This window comes from Nyctereutes procyonoides, unplaced genomic scaffold (assembly GCF_905146905.1).
Source record: "Nyctereutes procyonoides isolate TBG_1078 unplaced genomic scaffold, NYPRO_anot_genome, whole genome shotgun sequence".
NCBI classification, from domain to species: Eukaryota; Metazoa; Chordata; class Mammalia; order Carnivora; family Canidae; genus Nyctereutes; species Nyctereutes procyonoides.
This window is the reverse complement of record NW_026575146.1, coordinates 34,826,806-34,843,510: the sequence shown is the minus strand read 5'-3', so window position 1 is coordinate 34,843,510 and position 16,705 is coordinate 34,826,806. Positions and strand designations below refer to the sequence as shown.

At 50.2% G+C, this 16,705-nt stretch overlaps 1 protein-coding gene across 4 annotated transcripts in view; it reads right to left on the bottom strand.

Annotated features, from left to right (window-relative positions):
• Positions 1-16,705, bottom strand: part of L3MBTL3 (L3MBTL histone methyl-lysine binding protein 3) — a 120,626-nt gene that overhangs the window by 52,708 nt on the left and 51,213 nt on the right. For all 4 annotated transcript variants that reach the window (XM_055311624.1, XM_055311625.1, XM_055311623.1 and 1 more), the window contains one exon: positions 5,985-6,061. In XM_055311624.1, the coding sequence (XP_055167599.1) occupies positions 5,985-6,061 (77 nt within the window). The remainder of the gene's footprint in view (positions 1-5,984; positions 6,062-16,705) is intronic.

Below are 16,705 nucleotides of genomic sequence, written 5' to 3'. Positions count from 1 at the left end.
AATGACAACGGTGATGAAGTCCATGACAGTCATACAACTTCAAAGCATCTCCCCATGAGATACTAATAACAGAGAAAAAGTGACTGTTGGTGGAAAAGCCTGGCAAACACCATCTTTTTTTTCTTTTTTAAGATTTTTAAAATGTATTTATTTGAGAGAGAGAGAGAGAGAGAGAGAAAGGGAGAGAGAGCTTGCACATATAAGCTGGGGGGCGGGGGGGGGGCAACGGGGGGAGAGAGAGAAGCCTCCAGAGCATGGACCCCAATCCAGGGCTCAATCCCAGGACCCAGGGATCATGCCCCAAGCTGAAATCAAGAGTCAGATGCTTAACTGACTGAGCCACCAGGTGCTCCTGGCCAACAGCACCTAGATCCATTAATGGTAAAAGATCAGTAGTGACGGGCAGCCCGGGTGGCACAGCGGTTTAGCGCCGCCTTCAGCCCAGGGCGTGATCCTTGAGACCCGGGATCGAGTCCCACGTCGGGCTCCCTGCATGGAACCTGCTTCTCCCTCTGCCTGTGTCTCTGCCCCTCTCTCTGGGTCTCTCATGAATAAATAAATAAAATACTAAAAAAAAAGAAGATCAGTAGTGAGACAATTGGCATCGGTCCCTGAGAAGATGCAGCGACAACACAGCACTGCTTCTGTGACATTCCTGCCAAAACATATAATCTGGATCCATCCATGAGAGATGCCAAGCATATCTAAATTAAGCAGCAAGCCACAAGACGACGAACCTGTGGGGCGCCCAAGGGGCTCAGTCAGTTGGGTACCTAACTTTGGCTCAGGTCACGATCTCGGGGTCCTGCGATCGAGCCCAGCATCAGGCTCCAACTTCAGTGGGGAGCCTGCTTCTCCCTCTGCCTCTCCCCTGGCTCATGCACCCACACTCTCTCTCTCCCCCAAATAAATAAAATATCTAAAAAACAAAACAACCAAATGGCTAATCTGTTACCCTCCAACATGCTGAGGTCGTGACAGTCAAGGAAAGCCTGACTGAAGGGGAGCAGAGGGACAGAACAACCCAGTGCAATGACTGACCCTCTTCGTACAAGTGGCATCATTTGACCAATGGATGAACTTCAATGGGTTTCTAGGTCAAGGTATAGATGACTTCTGTACTATTTTTGCGACTTTTCTATACCTTTGAAGCTGTTTCAAAGTAAAAGTTTAAAGAGTAAGTATACAAACACATATTTCTCTGAATACAAACCTTTTACAACACATTTTTAAGGGCCCTATCCTGCAGTTTCAGTAATATTAAAGCTGACTGCACACACATGGAAGTTTGTGTACATAAAGGCAAAAAGATTTCTCTGGAGGGATCCCTGGGTGGCTCAGCAGTTGAGCATCTGCCTTCGGCCCAGGGCGTGACCCCGGGGTCCTGGAATCGAGTCCTGCATCAGGCGCCCTGCCTGGAGCCTGTGTCTCCCTCTGCCTATGTCTCTGCCCCTCTCTCTGGGTCTCTCATGAATAAATAAGTAAAATCTTTAAAAAAAAAAAAGATTTTTCTGGAACAAAGTCAAACTATTATGAGAAAGAATAGCCATTACCTCCAATTTCACTCTGAATTTTTCAGAACAGGCATGTATTAATGTACAACCGGATAATTCAAAATAAGATCATTTAAAAAGTCACGAAGACTCTAATTTTAGTAAAAAGAACAGTAAGTATGCTACATATTTTGAAAAAAAGCATGAACGTGGGGTGTGTAGCAGGGCTCCTGGGGGGGGGGGGGACTGATCCATGAAGTAGCGAGAGTGGCACCTGAGCCGTTTCTTCGGGACCGAGAATGACGGGGAGTCTTCCAGACAGGACATCAGGAATGCAGCCAGGAGGCCGCCCTTGGAGCGCAGGAACTGGAGAAAGAGCATCGTTCCTGTCATGGGGCCGAGGACTGACCTCAGTACAGGCCCTGCAAACCGTTACTTGACAGGGTTTTGTTTTGTTTTGTTTTTTTCTAGCTTTTTTTGTATGTGTGCGAGGTGAAATAGCACGTAAAATTTATCACTTTACCCATTTTTAGGTGTACAAGCAGTGGTGATAAGTATTCATGCTGCCCTGCTTGGTACTTTTGGATGTGACATTTGGATTCTTTTAAATTTGTCAAAAAAACTCATTCATTTGGGGGATATAAATAATAGTGAAAGGGAATAGAAGGGAAGGGAGAAGAAATGGGTAGGAAATATCAGAAAGGGAGACAGAACATAAAGACTCCTAACTCTGGGAAACGAACTAGGGGTGGTGGAAGGGGAGGAGGGTGGGGGTGACTGGGTGGCGGGCACTGAGGCGGGCACTTGACGGGATGAGCACTGGGTGTTATTCTGTATGTTGGCAAATTGAACACCAATAAAAAATAAATTTATTAAAAAAATAAAAATAAATAAAATAAAATAAAATGACTTAAAAAAATTTGTCAAAAAATCTATGGCTTTGCTCTTCCACTGAGTTACAGAAGTCCGTGGAGGGAGACGGAGGACTCGGTGATTCACCGGACACTCGAGGCAACGATGACGCCTTCCTTGCTCCACCCCTTCCCATGACCCTTCCCAGTGCCATGAAGATGGAACTGGAACCTACTGTTCACTGGTTCTCTGTTTACTGACCAGATCTCTGATTATGGCCATAAAGTTGGTAAAGAAGAAAAAAAAAAGGATCAATACCAAATTGGGAAACACACATGAATCCTCACAGCAACCTCGATGGCCAGAGGGGCACACAGGTGACTACGCGGTCGGTATTCACCGGCTCGTGATGCGACGCAGACCCCAGGACACAGGAGCGCTCTACAGGAAAAAAGTCTTCCAGGCTGCACCACGTCTGAGCCACAAAAGCGTCGATATCCTGCTTTAACGCCTTACTGTTTGTATTAGGGCTCCTGCATCTTCCCAACAGCTCCATAAATCAGTACAGAAAAAGGGGCTTTTGTGTTTTAACGCAGGAGGAAACTCAGAAAGCAGCGGGGACTCTCCCATCCCCGGGATGGTGGAAAGGGCTCCCTGGGTGAGGAAATGACAGACACTAAGACATGGTACCATGGAACTGGAGACAAGGCCCCAGACGAAGTGAGCCATCAGAAGGGAGTGAGAGGCATGTGCTGGTGGCCCAAGCTGAGCCTCTGCTGCTCCACGCTGCTGGCAACGTCCACGCGTCAGCCCCAAGCAGACCAAGGAGCTGCCCTTTGCCTGTGACGACAGAAGCCGTCATCACTCACAAAAGTCCCCATGAGAAGAATCAAGAATCAATATTGTGAAAATGTCAATGTTACCCAGGGCAATTTACACGTTCAGTGCAATCCCTATCAAAATACCATGGACTTTCTTCAGAGAGTTAGAACAAATTATTTTAAGATTTGTGTGGAATCAGAAAAGACCCCGGATAGCCAGGGGAATTTTAAAAAAGAAAACCATAGCTGGGGGCATCACAATGCCAGATTTCAGGTTGTACTACAAAGCTGTGGTCATCAAGACAGTGTAGTCCTGGCACAAAAACAGACACATAGATCAATGGAACAGAATAGAGAACCCAGAAGTGGACCCTGAACTTTATGGTCAACTAATATTCGATAAAGGAGGAAAGACGATCCATTGGAAGAAAGACAGTCTCTTCAATAAATGGTGCTGGGAAAATTGGACATCCACATGCAGAAGAATGAAACTAGACCACTCTCTTGCACCATACACAAAGATAAACTCAAAATGGATGAAAGATCTAAATGTGAGACAAGATTCCATCAAAATCCTAGAGGAGAACACAGGCAACACCCTTTTTGAACTTGGCCACAGTAACTTCTTGCAAGATACATCCAGGAAGGCAAAAGAAACAAAAGCAAAAATGAACTATTGGGATTTCATCCAGATAAGAAGCTTTTGCACAGCAAAGGATACAGTCAACAAAACTAAAAGACAACCTACAGAATGGGAGAAGATCTTTGCAAATGACGTGTCAGATAAAGGGCTAGTTTCCAAGATCTATAAAGAACTTATTAAACTCAACAGCAAAGAAACAAACAATCCAATCATGAAATGGGCAAAAGACATCAACAGAAATCTCACAGAGGAAGACAGACATGGCCAACAAGCACATGAGAAAATGCTCCGCATCACTTGCCATCAGGGAAATACAAATCAAAACCACAATGAGATCCCATCTCACACCAGTGAGAATGGGGAAAAGTAACAAGGCAGGAAACCACAAATGTTGGAGAGGATGCGGAGAAAAGGGAACCCTCTTAAACTGTTGGTGGGAATGTGAACTGGTGCAGCCACTCTGGAAAACTGTGTGGAGGTTCCTCAAAGAGTTAAAAATAGACCTGCCCTACGACCCAGCAATTGCACTGCTGGGGATTTACCCCCAAGATACAGATGCAGTGAAACGCTGGGACTCCTGCACCCCGATGTTCATAGCAGCAATGTCCACAGTAGTCAAACTGTGGAAGGAGCCTCGGTGTCCATCAGAAGATGAATGGATAAAGAAGCTGTGGTCTATGTGTACAATGGAATATTCCTCAGCCATTAGAAACGACAAATACCCACCATTTGCTTCCACGTGGATGGAACTGGAGGGTATTATGCTGAGTGAAGTAAGTCAGTCGGAGAAGGACAAACATTATATGGTCTCATTCATTTGGGAAATATAAATAATAGTGAAAGGGAATAGAAGGGAAGGGAGAAGACATGGGTAGGAAATATCAGAAAGGGAGACAGAACATGAAGACTCCTAACTCTGGGAAATGAACTAGGGGTGGTGGAAGGGGAGGTGGGCGGGGGGTGGGGGTGACCGGGTGACAGGCACTGAGGGGGGCACTTGGTGGGATGAGCACTGGGTGTTATGCTATATGTTGGCAAATTGAACACCAATAAAAAAAAAAAGTCCCCGTGAGCGACCACCTGCAGCACAGGGATGCTCCGCGTCAGCTGATGACCTTGCCTTCTCGGCCAGGTGGCAGCCACGGTGCCTTCAGGAGGCTGATGCACGTGGAGATACACTCAACGTGACATACAACCGTCATTTACCAGCAGTCACACTGTTCCCTGCCAGGGAGCGAGGGAAGGAGCTGAGAAGGGCCCACGGGACCGGGGCGGACGGCGAGGCAGCCAAAGCTGCAGAGCACAGAGAAGCGGTCCTACCAGCAGACGTGCAAGGTCTATTTTGGAACCAACAACCCAAAAGAAAACGGGAGAGTGAGTATGTGAGCTCCCATCCAGGTCACGAAGGGAACATACCTGCAGCCTCAAGTTCCCCCTTAACCGTGAACACTGTGCCTTCGTCAGAATCGACTCACACTTGGGGTCAAGGCTCCATCCGCAAATGCTGCCCCCAAGGCCATTCCCCTTATTCATTAAAGCTTCAGACAACACCCTTCTGCCAGATGATAAATTTAAATGCCTATTCACCTATTCACATAAGGTCTAGAAATGAATTTCAACTTGAGAAATAGAAGATGTTTGGAAAAAGAACTTTTTGGGGCGCCTGGGGGGGCTCAGTCGGCAAAGCGTCTGCCTTGGGTTCAGGTCATGATCCTGGGGTCCTGGGTCCAGCCCCGTGTTGGGCTCCCTGCCCCTCGGAGCATCTGCTCCTCCCTCTCCCTCTGCCCCACCCCACGCTCACACACGTGTGCACTCTCTCTCTCTCAAATGAAACCTTTGAAATAAATAAATAGATAAATACATACAAATAAGAACGAACTTATTTTCCAAAGAAGACAACCCCTGATACTCTGTCAGGGACTCAGCCGCTGCGTAGACTTCCAGGGGCATCAGAGGCAGCAGACCCCGGCCTGCAGGCTTTGCACATGAAGCCTTACCCCAGCACAACCGCGTGCACTTGGGGCTGCCTTCGTGCTAAAACCGAACTGAGTAGGTGTGCCAGAGTTTTCACGGACTCCCGCACCGAAAATACAAACTCTCCGGCCCCGGGCAGAAAGGGTTTGCAGACTCCTGACGTATGTGAAGAAGGATACGAGGCACAAAATGCGCACAAACCTGGTGGAGTAATGAGTGTTCTCCTGTGCTCCTTACACCAGCCGACGGGGTGGATGTGCGGGCTCGAAGCTTCACACCTGTAGGGCATGTAAATCACAAAACCGTTAATTATCGGGATAAATTCTGAAATACAAATAAATATGCACATAAATAGTCATCGTCACGAGCAAGCTGAAATTACCTCCGCACGTCTAAGGGCAGACCTGCAAGGGGCTGGAAGCTCCATCACCTGTCTGTCCCCCCCCTTTTGTCTCCTCCCTGTCGTCTTTGCTTCGGCCAAGCACATATTTCCATAAGACCTTCGATCACTCTGCCTATGCGGCATCTGATTCCTTGCTCCTAATCAAACTCGATCTATGTATCTCTCATCTTCACAGGCAACGCATTTCATTCATTCGTTTGCTCCTTCCCTCATGCAAACACTGAGCGCCTATGGCACACCAGGCACTGGCACAGACGATGAGGATGCAGCAGCACGTACGACATGCACAAAGCTCCCACTTTTGTGGGGTCCGCGATATACACGGGAGAGACGGGAAGTCAATGAACAAATACGCATTCTGGGGGCCCAACAGGCCGCAGACAGGTAGTGGAAGGAAGAAGCAGGGAGCAAAAGTGGAAAGGCAAGGTGGCCTCTCAGATAAGGGGACGGCGAAAGAAAGTGAAGGAAGAGAACCGAGCCACTCAGATACATTTAAAAAGAAAAAAAAGAAAAAAAAAGGCCATTCCATGCAGAGGGAACGGCAGATAGGAAGGCCATGAGATGGGCGTCTCATGGCTGTCGGGAGCAGGCCTACGGCCGAGGGAGTAACACCAGGAAGGGCCTTCGGGCATAGGGAGGTCTTGGGATTTTGCTCAGAATAAAGTAACATTTACTAGAACGTCACACAGGGGGTTTTTAGGCAGAAGAGCAGCAGAATCTGATCTGTTTTGAAGTCATTGTTCCGACCGCTTTGCAGACAATTAACCACACTGGAGACGAGATGAGGCTGTTAGGAGGTTTTCGCCAGAGTTGATGGTGGTGACCCGGACCGAAGTGTTGGTGGAAAAGATGGTAAGAAGTGATCGTGTTTTCAGGTCTAGGTTTTAAAGGAAGAAGCAACAGGTGGATCTGCTGCAGAAGGTGAGGGGTGTGAAGAAGCCAAGGACGTCCCCAGCCCTGGGCCGCTGGGAGGAAGCAGGACCTTGTCCTGAGGTAGGCAGGCCGCCGACGCCGTCTCTCGCGTTGTGCAAGGTGAAGAGTCTGGCTCTCAACACGGGTTTGACCAACAGGTCAACAAGTCAGAGATCACGAGCATAAAAAATCTGGAGCTCAGAGACTAGAGCAAGGGAAAAAGCACACATGTGGGAGTCAGGAGCATGTGGGACGATATTTAAAGTCGTGAGCAGGGGTGAGGCCATCCAGAGAATGAGCAGAGACAGCAGGGGAGGGAGGAGGCAACGAAGTCCAAGACGTGATGTCTAGAAAATACGGGAAGGAAAGAAAGAAGGAAGAAATCAACGTGGACGCTGGATCCTAGAAGAGAAGAAATGAGACCTGATCCCGGGATGCACCAACGCAAAGCTCGTGGGCATTCCCGCGGGGCTGGAGCCGGAGACGGAGAAGGGAAGAAGCCAGAATAGGGTGGGGTGTTGTTTGGTTTTTTAACAAACAGACATACGTTCGCTTATTTATTTTAGGTGGGGGGCGGGGAAGAGCAGGGAGGGGGAGAAACGCAAGGAGACTGGACACCCAGGGCTCCCATCCCATGATCCCTAGGTCACCACCTGAGCCGAAAGCAAGAATCGGACACTCATGCAGGGCCAGCCCGGCACCCCCGGAATACGACGGGTTTGAGAGAAAAACATGGGGACCGTGCACGGAGCCGGCCGGTAGAGGAGACACACTTAAGGAGTTGGTTTAAGAGGAAACCAAAGCAGGCAGCCCGGTGGCTCGGCGGTTAGCGCCGCCTTCAGCCCAGGCCGTGACCCGGAGGTCCGGGGATCGAGTCCCCATTGGGCTCCCTGCATGGAGCCTGCTTCTCCCTCTCCCTGTGTCTCTGCCTCTCTCTGTGTCTGTACGAATGAATAAATAAAATCTTTAATAATTAAATACATAAAGTTTTAAGTAAACTCTAGCTCCTCCCTACCCCGCCCCGGCCCCGTGCGAGGTTCAAAGTCACAGCTGTGAGACCAGGAGTCACACTCTGTACTGGCTGAGCTGGCCGGGCACCCTCCTCTGCACCATTTTTCAAGTTTAGCATTGCTTTAAGATATGACGCTTTTAAACGATGGGAAATCTGACTTCATTTACCCAGGACACCCATGCTGAGCCAGAGCAGTGCCACAGGCAGGGCGTTCTAGGGTCAGGGCTACAGGGGCTGGCAGAGAGCCCCGAGGCCCCTTCTCCCAGTGCTTGGACACGGACAACAGGAACCCAGCCCCGCAGGATGGCCTGCTCACACGGGGGCAGAATCCATCAGGAGCGGGCCGGGCCGGGACCCCGCACAGCAGGGCCAGGACTCCGCGCCCCAGAGGGCAGGCCGCTGCGAGCGCACGGACGCTCTGCTGCCTCGGTCTTTCTCCTCGAGGACCAGGGAAGAAGGCTGCCAGTGGAGACGGAGGCCCGGGAAGGGGTGAGGGCAGACAGGGGCGCGCTCTGGGCGCCAGGCACGGGCCCGAGGGAGGCGCACATGGAGTCCAACTGGGGCTGCGGCGTGGCCGGGGGCACAGTACAAGGCAATGGAGGCCACCGTTCAGAGGCGGCAGTTATAGCGCGAGACACGTGTCCCGGCATCTAGGACACTAGAGACACTAGAGACACGGCACAATGAAAATCTGTTAAAAAAAACAAAACTGGTAGATCAGGTCTCAATGGCGTTCCCAAAGTCAAAGGGTACGATGGAGCTTGAAAAAAAATCAGGGGCTGCCCGGGTGGCTCACGGGTTAAGCGCTGCCTTCGGCCCAGGTCGTGACCCCGGAATCCCAGGATCGAGTCCCACATCGGGCTCCCTGCATGGAGCCTGCTTCTCCCTCTGCCTGTGTCTCTGCCTCTCTCTGTGTCTCTCATGAATAAATAAATAAAATCTTAAAAAAAAAAATCAGGGGATCCCTGGGTGGTGCAGCGGTTTAGCGCCTGCCTTTGGCCCAGGGCGCGATCCTGGAGACCCGGGATCGAATCCCACGTCGGGCTCCCGGCATGAAGCCTGCTTCTCCCTCTGCCTGTGTCTCTGCCTCTCTCTCTCTGTGTGACTATGATAAATAAATTAAAAAAAAAAAACATTAAAAAAAAATCAGGGCCAAATGGTCAAAATATCTAATGCATCATTAGCATATTCACAACTGTCAGGTTATATTATAAACAGACAAGCCTTAAACAGACAACCTCGCTCTCCCTGAGGATATTTAACCATGAAGAGTTCACCCTCGGGGAACACAGCTGGGGACTGTCGCTCTAAGGACCCCACAGAGCCACACTCAGTGGGTCGTCCTGAAAGGTCAGGACACCTCAACACAGCCCCCCCCCCCGGGGGGGGCGGAAAACTGTGGTCAGAGCATCTTACGACTAGTGAACGGCAAAGAACTTTCTAAAAAATGCTCCACGTGAAGGAGGTCAGCGCACGGTCGCGTCTTTTCAAACCAACTTTCAGATCAGTAGCCCTGGACGGCGTCAAGGGGAGCTGACACAGCCCCAACTTCACGTTGCTTTTTCTCAGGGTTATTTCAGTGAAAAATACCTTTAAATTTACAGTTGAACGCTCCTTCCTTTCTGTTGCTTTATTCACTTGTTATCTCCTGCCCCACACTTTTATTTCTCTTAATCTATGTATCAGGGTCACGCATATGTGCACATGTCATTGTTTTAGAAGTGGGAAAGAAAAACGTGTACATTTCTTACAAAGACATAACTTCATAAAAGTAATTTTATTTATTTTTTTTAAGATTTTTATTTATTTATGCATGAGACACAGAAAGAGAGAGAGAGGCAGAGACCCAGGCAGAGGGAGAAGCAGGCTCCATGCTGGGAGCCCGACGCAGGATTCGATCCCGGGACCCCGGGGTCTCGTTCTGAGCCCAAGGCAGGATCTCACCCGCTGAGCCCCCCAGGTGCCCCGATAAAGGTCATTTTAATACACAATTCCATAAAATGCATTCTGTTGAGGGAATGCAAACTGCAGCAGCCCCTGTGCAAAACAGCATGGAGGTCCCCCATAACCACAAAATCAGAAACGGCATGCGATCCAGCAAGCCTGCCGGCGGGTGCTGACCCAGAGGGTGCAAACACCGGTTCACATGGCACCCCGCACCCCTGCTCATCACACCACCTGTCGCGGCCGCTGCTGCGGACCCAGCAGGGAAGGCGGCGCGGCCAGACACACCCAGCCGTGAGGGGTGAGCCCGGCCTGTCGCAGCACGGCCAGACCCGGAGGGCACCTCGCCAGGCAGAGCAAACCAGTCTGGGAAAGGCAGAGACCACGTGACTTCACTTACGGGTGGAATTCAAGAGAAACAAAGGGGGAAATGGGGGCAGACCGAGAAACAGACTGTTGAGGATGGAGCCCAGAGTGCTGTCGGAGAGGGACAGGGACAGGGATGGGGCTGGGGCCGGGGCCAGGGATGGGGACGGGGACAGGGACAGGCCGCGACCAGGCCGGGGCCGGGGCCAGGGTTGAGGACAGGGCCAGGGACGGGGGCCAGGCTGGGGCCAGGGCCAGGGATGGGGACAGGGACAGGGATGGGGCCGGGGCCGGGGCTGGAGACAGGGCCAGGGCTGGGGCCGGGGATGGGGTCAGGGCCTGGAACAGGCATAGGGCCAGGGCAGGCACGCTCATCCCAGGCGCTAAGGCGCAGAGCCGGCTGGCTGCCTCCGACCGCCCCCTAGACAGCCAGGCTGTGCGGGGGTGACCGGCCGCGCCGCCTCTATTTCAGGGAGGTTCTTCTTTTATTTTAGGGAGAGACGTTTACTCACGTAGCCCATTAGTGATAAAAGAAAACACATGTGACGCCCGCCGAGCACCTCCCCTCCTGGCTGGACCTGGCGCCAGCGGTCTCTGCGGTCACCTGGCAGGCCCCCGTGACCCGGGGACAGGGACATCGGTAATTCTCTGATTTCACTGCGTTTCTCTACAGATTGCAACCGAGGGAGACACCGCAGCGGGTCTTGGCTGCTGCTCCCGTTACTACCAGACTCTCCTGTAAGGTGCCAGCATCCTGTGTGCTGGCCGGCTTCGCCTCTGCCAGTCAACAGGTGGCTGCCCCGGCGGAGACGACACGGGTCGCACTGACCCTGACCCCACAGCCATGGCACCTCGAGTGGAAGGACGCTGCAGCCTCTGAAACTCCTCCGGCGGCTGCTCCTGCCAACAGCTCATCTCTTAGTCCCATCTAGTGTCCAAAAGCAGAAATGTAAGCAGAGAGGGACGGAACGACTGAACCAACAGCCGCGGAAGTTCCTAAGCTGCTGATCACCGTCCCTTCGTCTGGGTTTTCACACGAGTCATCCGGGAAGTCTGGGCCAAACTTTTTTTATTTCTGTTCAAGTCCATCACGGGGGCGTCGGGGGGGCTCTGTCGGTTTTAAGCATCCGACGCTTGATTTTGGCTCAAGTCACGATCTCAGGGTTGTGAGGCCGAGGCCACGTTCAGTCTGTGCTCGGCGGGGAGTCTCGGGGGGGCCCCTCTCCCCCCTGCCCTTCCCTCCGTCCACACATGCTCACGTGCATATGCTTTTTCTCGCTCTCAAATAAATAAATAAATCTTAAAAGAAAAAAAAGGTGCGTTGCCCTGGTGAGCGCAGATTATCCACGAAGGCCACTAGGATCCACTGAGACCCAGACTGGTAGACCGAGGGGTGGGGACGGACCGGAGAAACCACTCGCGGAAAACCCACGTTTGTAACGGAGAAGGTGAGCGATGCTAAGATACCCGTTTTAGGGAGCGAGGTCGATTTCCCCGGGCCTTCCCATGACGGGAAAGGGGTGCCAGTTTGCTCAAGTCCCAGCCGGGTCCAGCCGGCCCTCCCCAGCCGGCCCTCCCGAGGGGCGCAGGCGGCAGCGAGGACCTGGGGCGGGACCTGGGGCGGGAGCCGCATTCCCAGGAGCTCGCCCAGCGCTGACCTTGGGTCTCCCCTCCAGCACCGATGCTCCCGGCCCCCTGCAGACACAGCCCGAGGCCCACGCACCACGTGCCATGCAGCCCACCCACCTCCCCACACCGCCCCTTAGGAGCTGTTACGGGGGCCTCGCTGCTGAACCCCAAGCCTCAAGAGGCTGGGCCGAGGCTCGTGCTCCTCTGTGACTCCTCCCAACCCTGTTCCCCATGGCAGCCGCTGTCAAGCGCCGTCCTGGACTGTCTCCATGTCCCGGGGCTGCCCCCAGGTTAGCTCCAGCGCCAGGGCCAGGTACCCGTCAGGTCACCTCACCGCCCCGGCCTGAAAACCCCGCTCGGGAAACCTGCTGGGCTGGCGGTGCCCTCGCCCGAGCCCACGCCCAAGCCCTCGCCTGAGCCCTCGCCCGAGCCCTCGGGCACCTGCAGACCCCCTCCCAGCCTGGAGGCCTCCCAGGCTGGCCACCACCTGCCGCACAGCTCCTCGCTCTCACTGTAACCCCCCCAACCCGTGCCCAGTGACCCACGTGCTCCTGTACGTCCTCCTGCTACTGGGCAGCGAGGGCTCAGAACGGTGCAGGCCCCTCCCACCCTCCCTGGGCAGGTGCACCGCCCCCCGCCGACCACACACACTTCGAGCACCGAGTCCCCTGTCCCGCTCCGGCTCCAAGCCCACACCCGCCAGCAAGTCGCCCGGGACCCTCGTCCCTCCCTGCCGGGACCCAGGCAGTGGGCCTGGTTCTAGTCACTGAGCACGCGGCCTCAGGCGGCCTCCAGCTCCTCTCCACCTCAGATCCCCAGCCTCAGGGCCAGGCGCGGGCCAGTGGGTCCCCCGACCTCTGGGACCGTAAGCACCACCACCCACACTCCCCAGTCGGTGACCGACCTATCCCCTTGACTCTGTTCTCAGACACTGGTGGGACGCTGCCAACTTTCCAGCATCACTTTGGAGAAACACAGAATGTGACAACTACTCTGAATTTATGAACATGACATGCCGCCGCCACTGAGTACACCTAGAGCTAGAGGCCCTAGCCCGGTCTGTTCAGTTCACAGCTCGGTGCTTCTCGCCTGCATAGACCTGGGACGCCAGACAAAACCCTGGGCCACTAATGCTGCAATCACCCGGTGATAGCTGTCCACGGCTGCAGTTCCCAGGAGAGAGATTGCAGGCAAACGACCCTGTGTAACAGGCAGAATTGGTCCCCCGGGGGGGAGGACGGGGATGCTTGGACGCACAAGGCTCAGATGCACATGTCGGACACACACCTGGGATGCACACCTGGGACACACAAGTCAGACGCAAACCTCGTTTGCATACTCTGGATGCACACCTCAGGTGCACACATTGGGCACACACTTTGGATGCACATGTCGGACGCACACCTTGGACACACACCTGGGATGCACACCTTGGATGCATATGTTGTACACACACTTCAGACACACACCTCAGATGTACATGTCGGATGCACACCTCAGATGCACACATTGGACGCACATGTCAGATTCACATCTCCGACACACGTGCCGGATGCACACCTTGGATGCACACATCAGACGCACACCTTGGATACACATGTCAGACACACACCTCGGATGCATACTTTGGATGCATACCTTGGACGCACACCACAGACACACATGTCAGACACACACATTAGATGCACACGTCGGATCCACACATCGGATGCACATCTTGGATGCACACATCAGATGTGCACATTAGACGCACACATCAGACACACACCTTGGATACACACATTGGATGCAAACCTCAGATGCATACTTTGGATGCACAACTCGGACGCACACCGCAGATGCACATGTCAGACACACACCTTGGATGCACATGGCAGATGCACACCTTGGATGCATACGTCAGACACACACCTTGGATGCACACCTTGGACACACACTTTTCTGAAGGACAACACCACCTCCACCTCGATGGCATCCTTCCCCATCTTCCAAGTCCTTTCCTTTCTACTGTTTGGGGCTATTTAGGATTATTAATAAGTCTAATGACTGTCAAGGGGGCAGAGTTAAGCAGCTAGCAATTACCAGCATAATAAAAAGCACGTAGGAAACGCAGAGGTAAAGCAAATTCCATTCTAATAGGTACTATTTTCCTTTCCTAAAAACCTATTTCAATTCTGCATAAATTTCAGTTCTCCTCTTTGTTAGGAAGAAATGTTTTATTGTGTTTGTACCGCCACAAACGTACACGGATTTACACAGATGACCCCTTGAACAATACATGTCTGAACTGGGTCCACTAGTATGTGGATTTTTTCCAATACGATAAATGTGTTTTCTCTTCCTTATGGTTTGTTTTTTTTTTAAGATTTTTATTTATTTATTTATTTATTCGTGAGACATACAGAGAGAGAGAGGCAGAGAGGGAGAAGCAGGCTCCATGCAGGGAGCCCAATGCGGGACTCGATCCCAGGTCTCCAGGATCATGCTCTGGGCTGAAGGCAGGCACCAAACTGCTGAGCCACCCAGGTGTCCCTATGGTTTTCTTAATAACATCTTTTTTGTAGCTTACTTTATTGTAAGAATACAATATGTAATATGTATAACATTAAAAATATACAAGTTCGTCAACTGGTTATGTTATCACTAAGGCTTCCAATCAACAGTAGGCTGTGAAGTCTCTGGAGAGTCCAAACTTATATCAAATTTGTGACTGCACTGGAGGTGGGGACCCCTACCCTCTACATTGTTCAAAGGTCAACCATACACATTTTCCAATTCCCACTAAGGCAAAAAGAGGTAAGACCACGGGGAAAAAAAATTTCATTTCCAAACTATTTTATATTGGGAAAGCAATCTAATTTATAGCCTCAATTACATACCTAAACAAGTAATTTATGCAGATAAAAACCATTGTAAAATTCAAAGATCAAAGAACATAGTATTTAATAAAGCTGGAGAAATTCCAGTGCATTTAAGCAATTTTCAATGTGTCTTAATTGCATATTGAGAAAGAGAACACATGTACTTTTTCTGACAATTAACAAAATATGATTTCATGTCAATAGTTAAAAGTATAAGTAAATCTTCAAAGTACATTCCGTCCTAAAAATAATTAGTTTCTGCTCATAAAAGTACAAAAATCAGCGTTAAAAGAGATTTTTTTTCCCCTCTGCTCTTTCTTAAAAAAAGAACCCAGGATCTTTCCTATTCCCTAGGCATTTGGCATCAAAGAAAATTGAATGTGATAGTCTTCTAGACTTTTCTTCTTTCCAGAAGAATGTTTTTAAAGGAAACACATCTTATGTCAAATAAACAACTTATGCTTTTAAAACTCTCTAATACTTCTACCACAAAACTGACAAGCCAACATTTACTAATTTTGTTTAAATCAGATAAAATCTACAAAGTAAAAATCTCCCTAAATGAATCAGAACTTTAAAAAGCACCCATTTTAACAAATTCTAGTAACTGCTATAAAGTATCACTTACTTTTAAAGAAAAATAAGTATTTAAAAAAAAATCTCTATCCAACATGGAGCTGGGACCCTGCTGAGATAGAGTCACAGGCTCTTCTGACAGGATGCGGTCCTCACTCTGGTGCTGCCATCATCACAGCACATCAAACACAGGAGGGGAAAATCACGTTTGACCTCAAAACAGATTTACACGGTTACTAAATTTAAAGTTTTCTTATCAGAGCACCTGGGTGGCTCGGTGGTTGAGCGTCTGCCTCTGGCTTTGGTCGTGACCCTGGGGTCCTGAGATTGAGTCCTGCATCGGGCTCCCTGCATGGAGCCTGCTTCTCCCTCTGCCTGTGTCTCTGCCTCTCTCTGTGTGTCTTTCATGAATAAATAACCTCTTAAAAAAATAAAAAAATGTTTTCTTATCTATTCCCTCACACAAACTAGGTATGAATAATTCTGGATGACACAAAAACCACCAATTAATAAGAAACACGAGGAACAAATGAACACAGTAAGCAATAGGAGAATCCAATCAGCGAATCCAGACTGTGGGAGACTCAAGAGGTCAAACACCCTGGTTACTTCAGTAAAAGTTACAAGGGGAAGAGAGAGAGGAATAGGAATCTATAAATGAAAAGAGATCAAGACAAACATCAAAACAATCACAAAACATAACCTTATTTGGACTTAAAACCATAAAATCTTTAAAAAAAAAAACCACAAGAAAACAAAACTACAACAATTGGGAAGAATGTTTAAGAATGTTAATAACATTAGGGCATTTATAACATTATGTATTTGAAGAGAGAGAATCCCTATCTTTAAAGAATACATTCTGAATTATACACAGACGAAATGCTATGCTATCTGGAATTTGCTTCAAAATGATCCTGGGTTTGGGATTTCAGGAGAAGGAATACAGAGAAAAAGAGTGAATTTTGAGTTGATAATTACTGGTGCTGTATAATGGCTGCAGGCGGGTCACTATTATCCTGCTTTTGTACATGCTTGAAATGGTCTATATTTCAAATAAAAATTTTTACTGTGAACCGAATGTAAAGACATCCTATGGGGAAAATTATGCTTTGCAGAAAGAAAGCTGAGGAAAAACACACCAAAATATTCAGGAGTACTGGACTCTGTATTGTGCAATCATGGAACTGCTTGTCTGCCCTTAAAAAAATATTCTGTA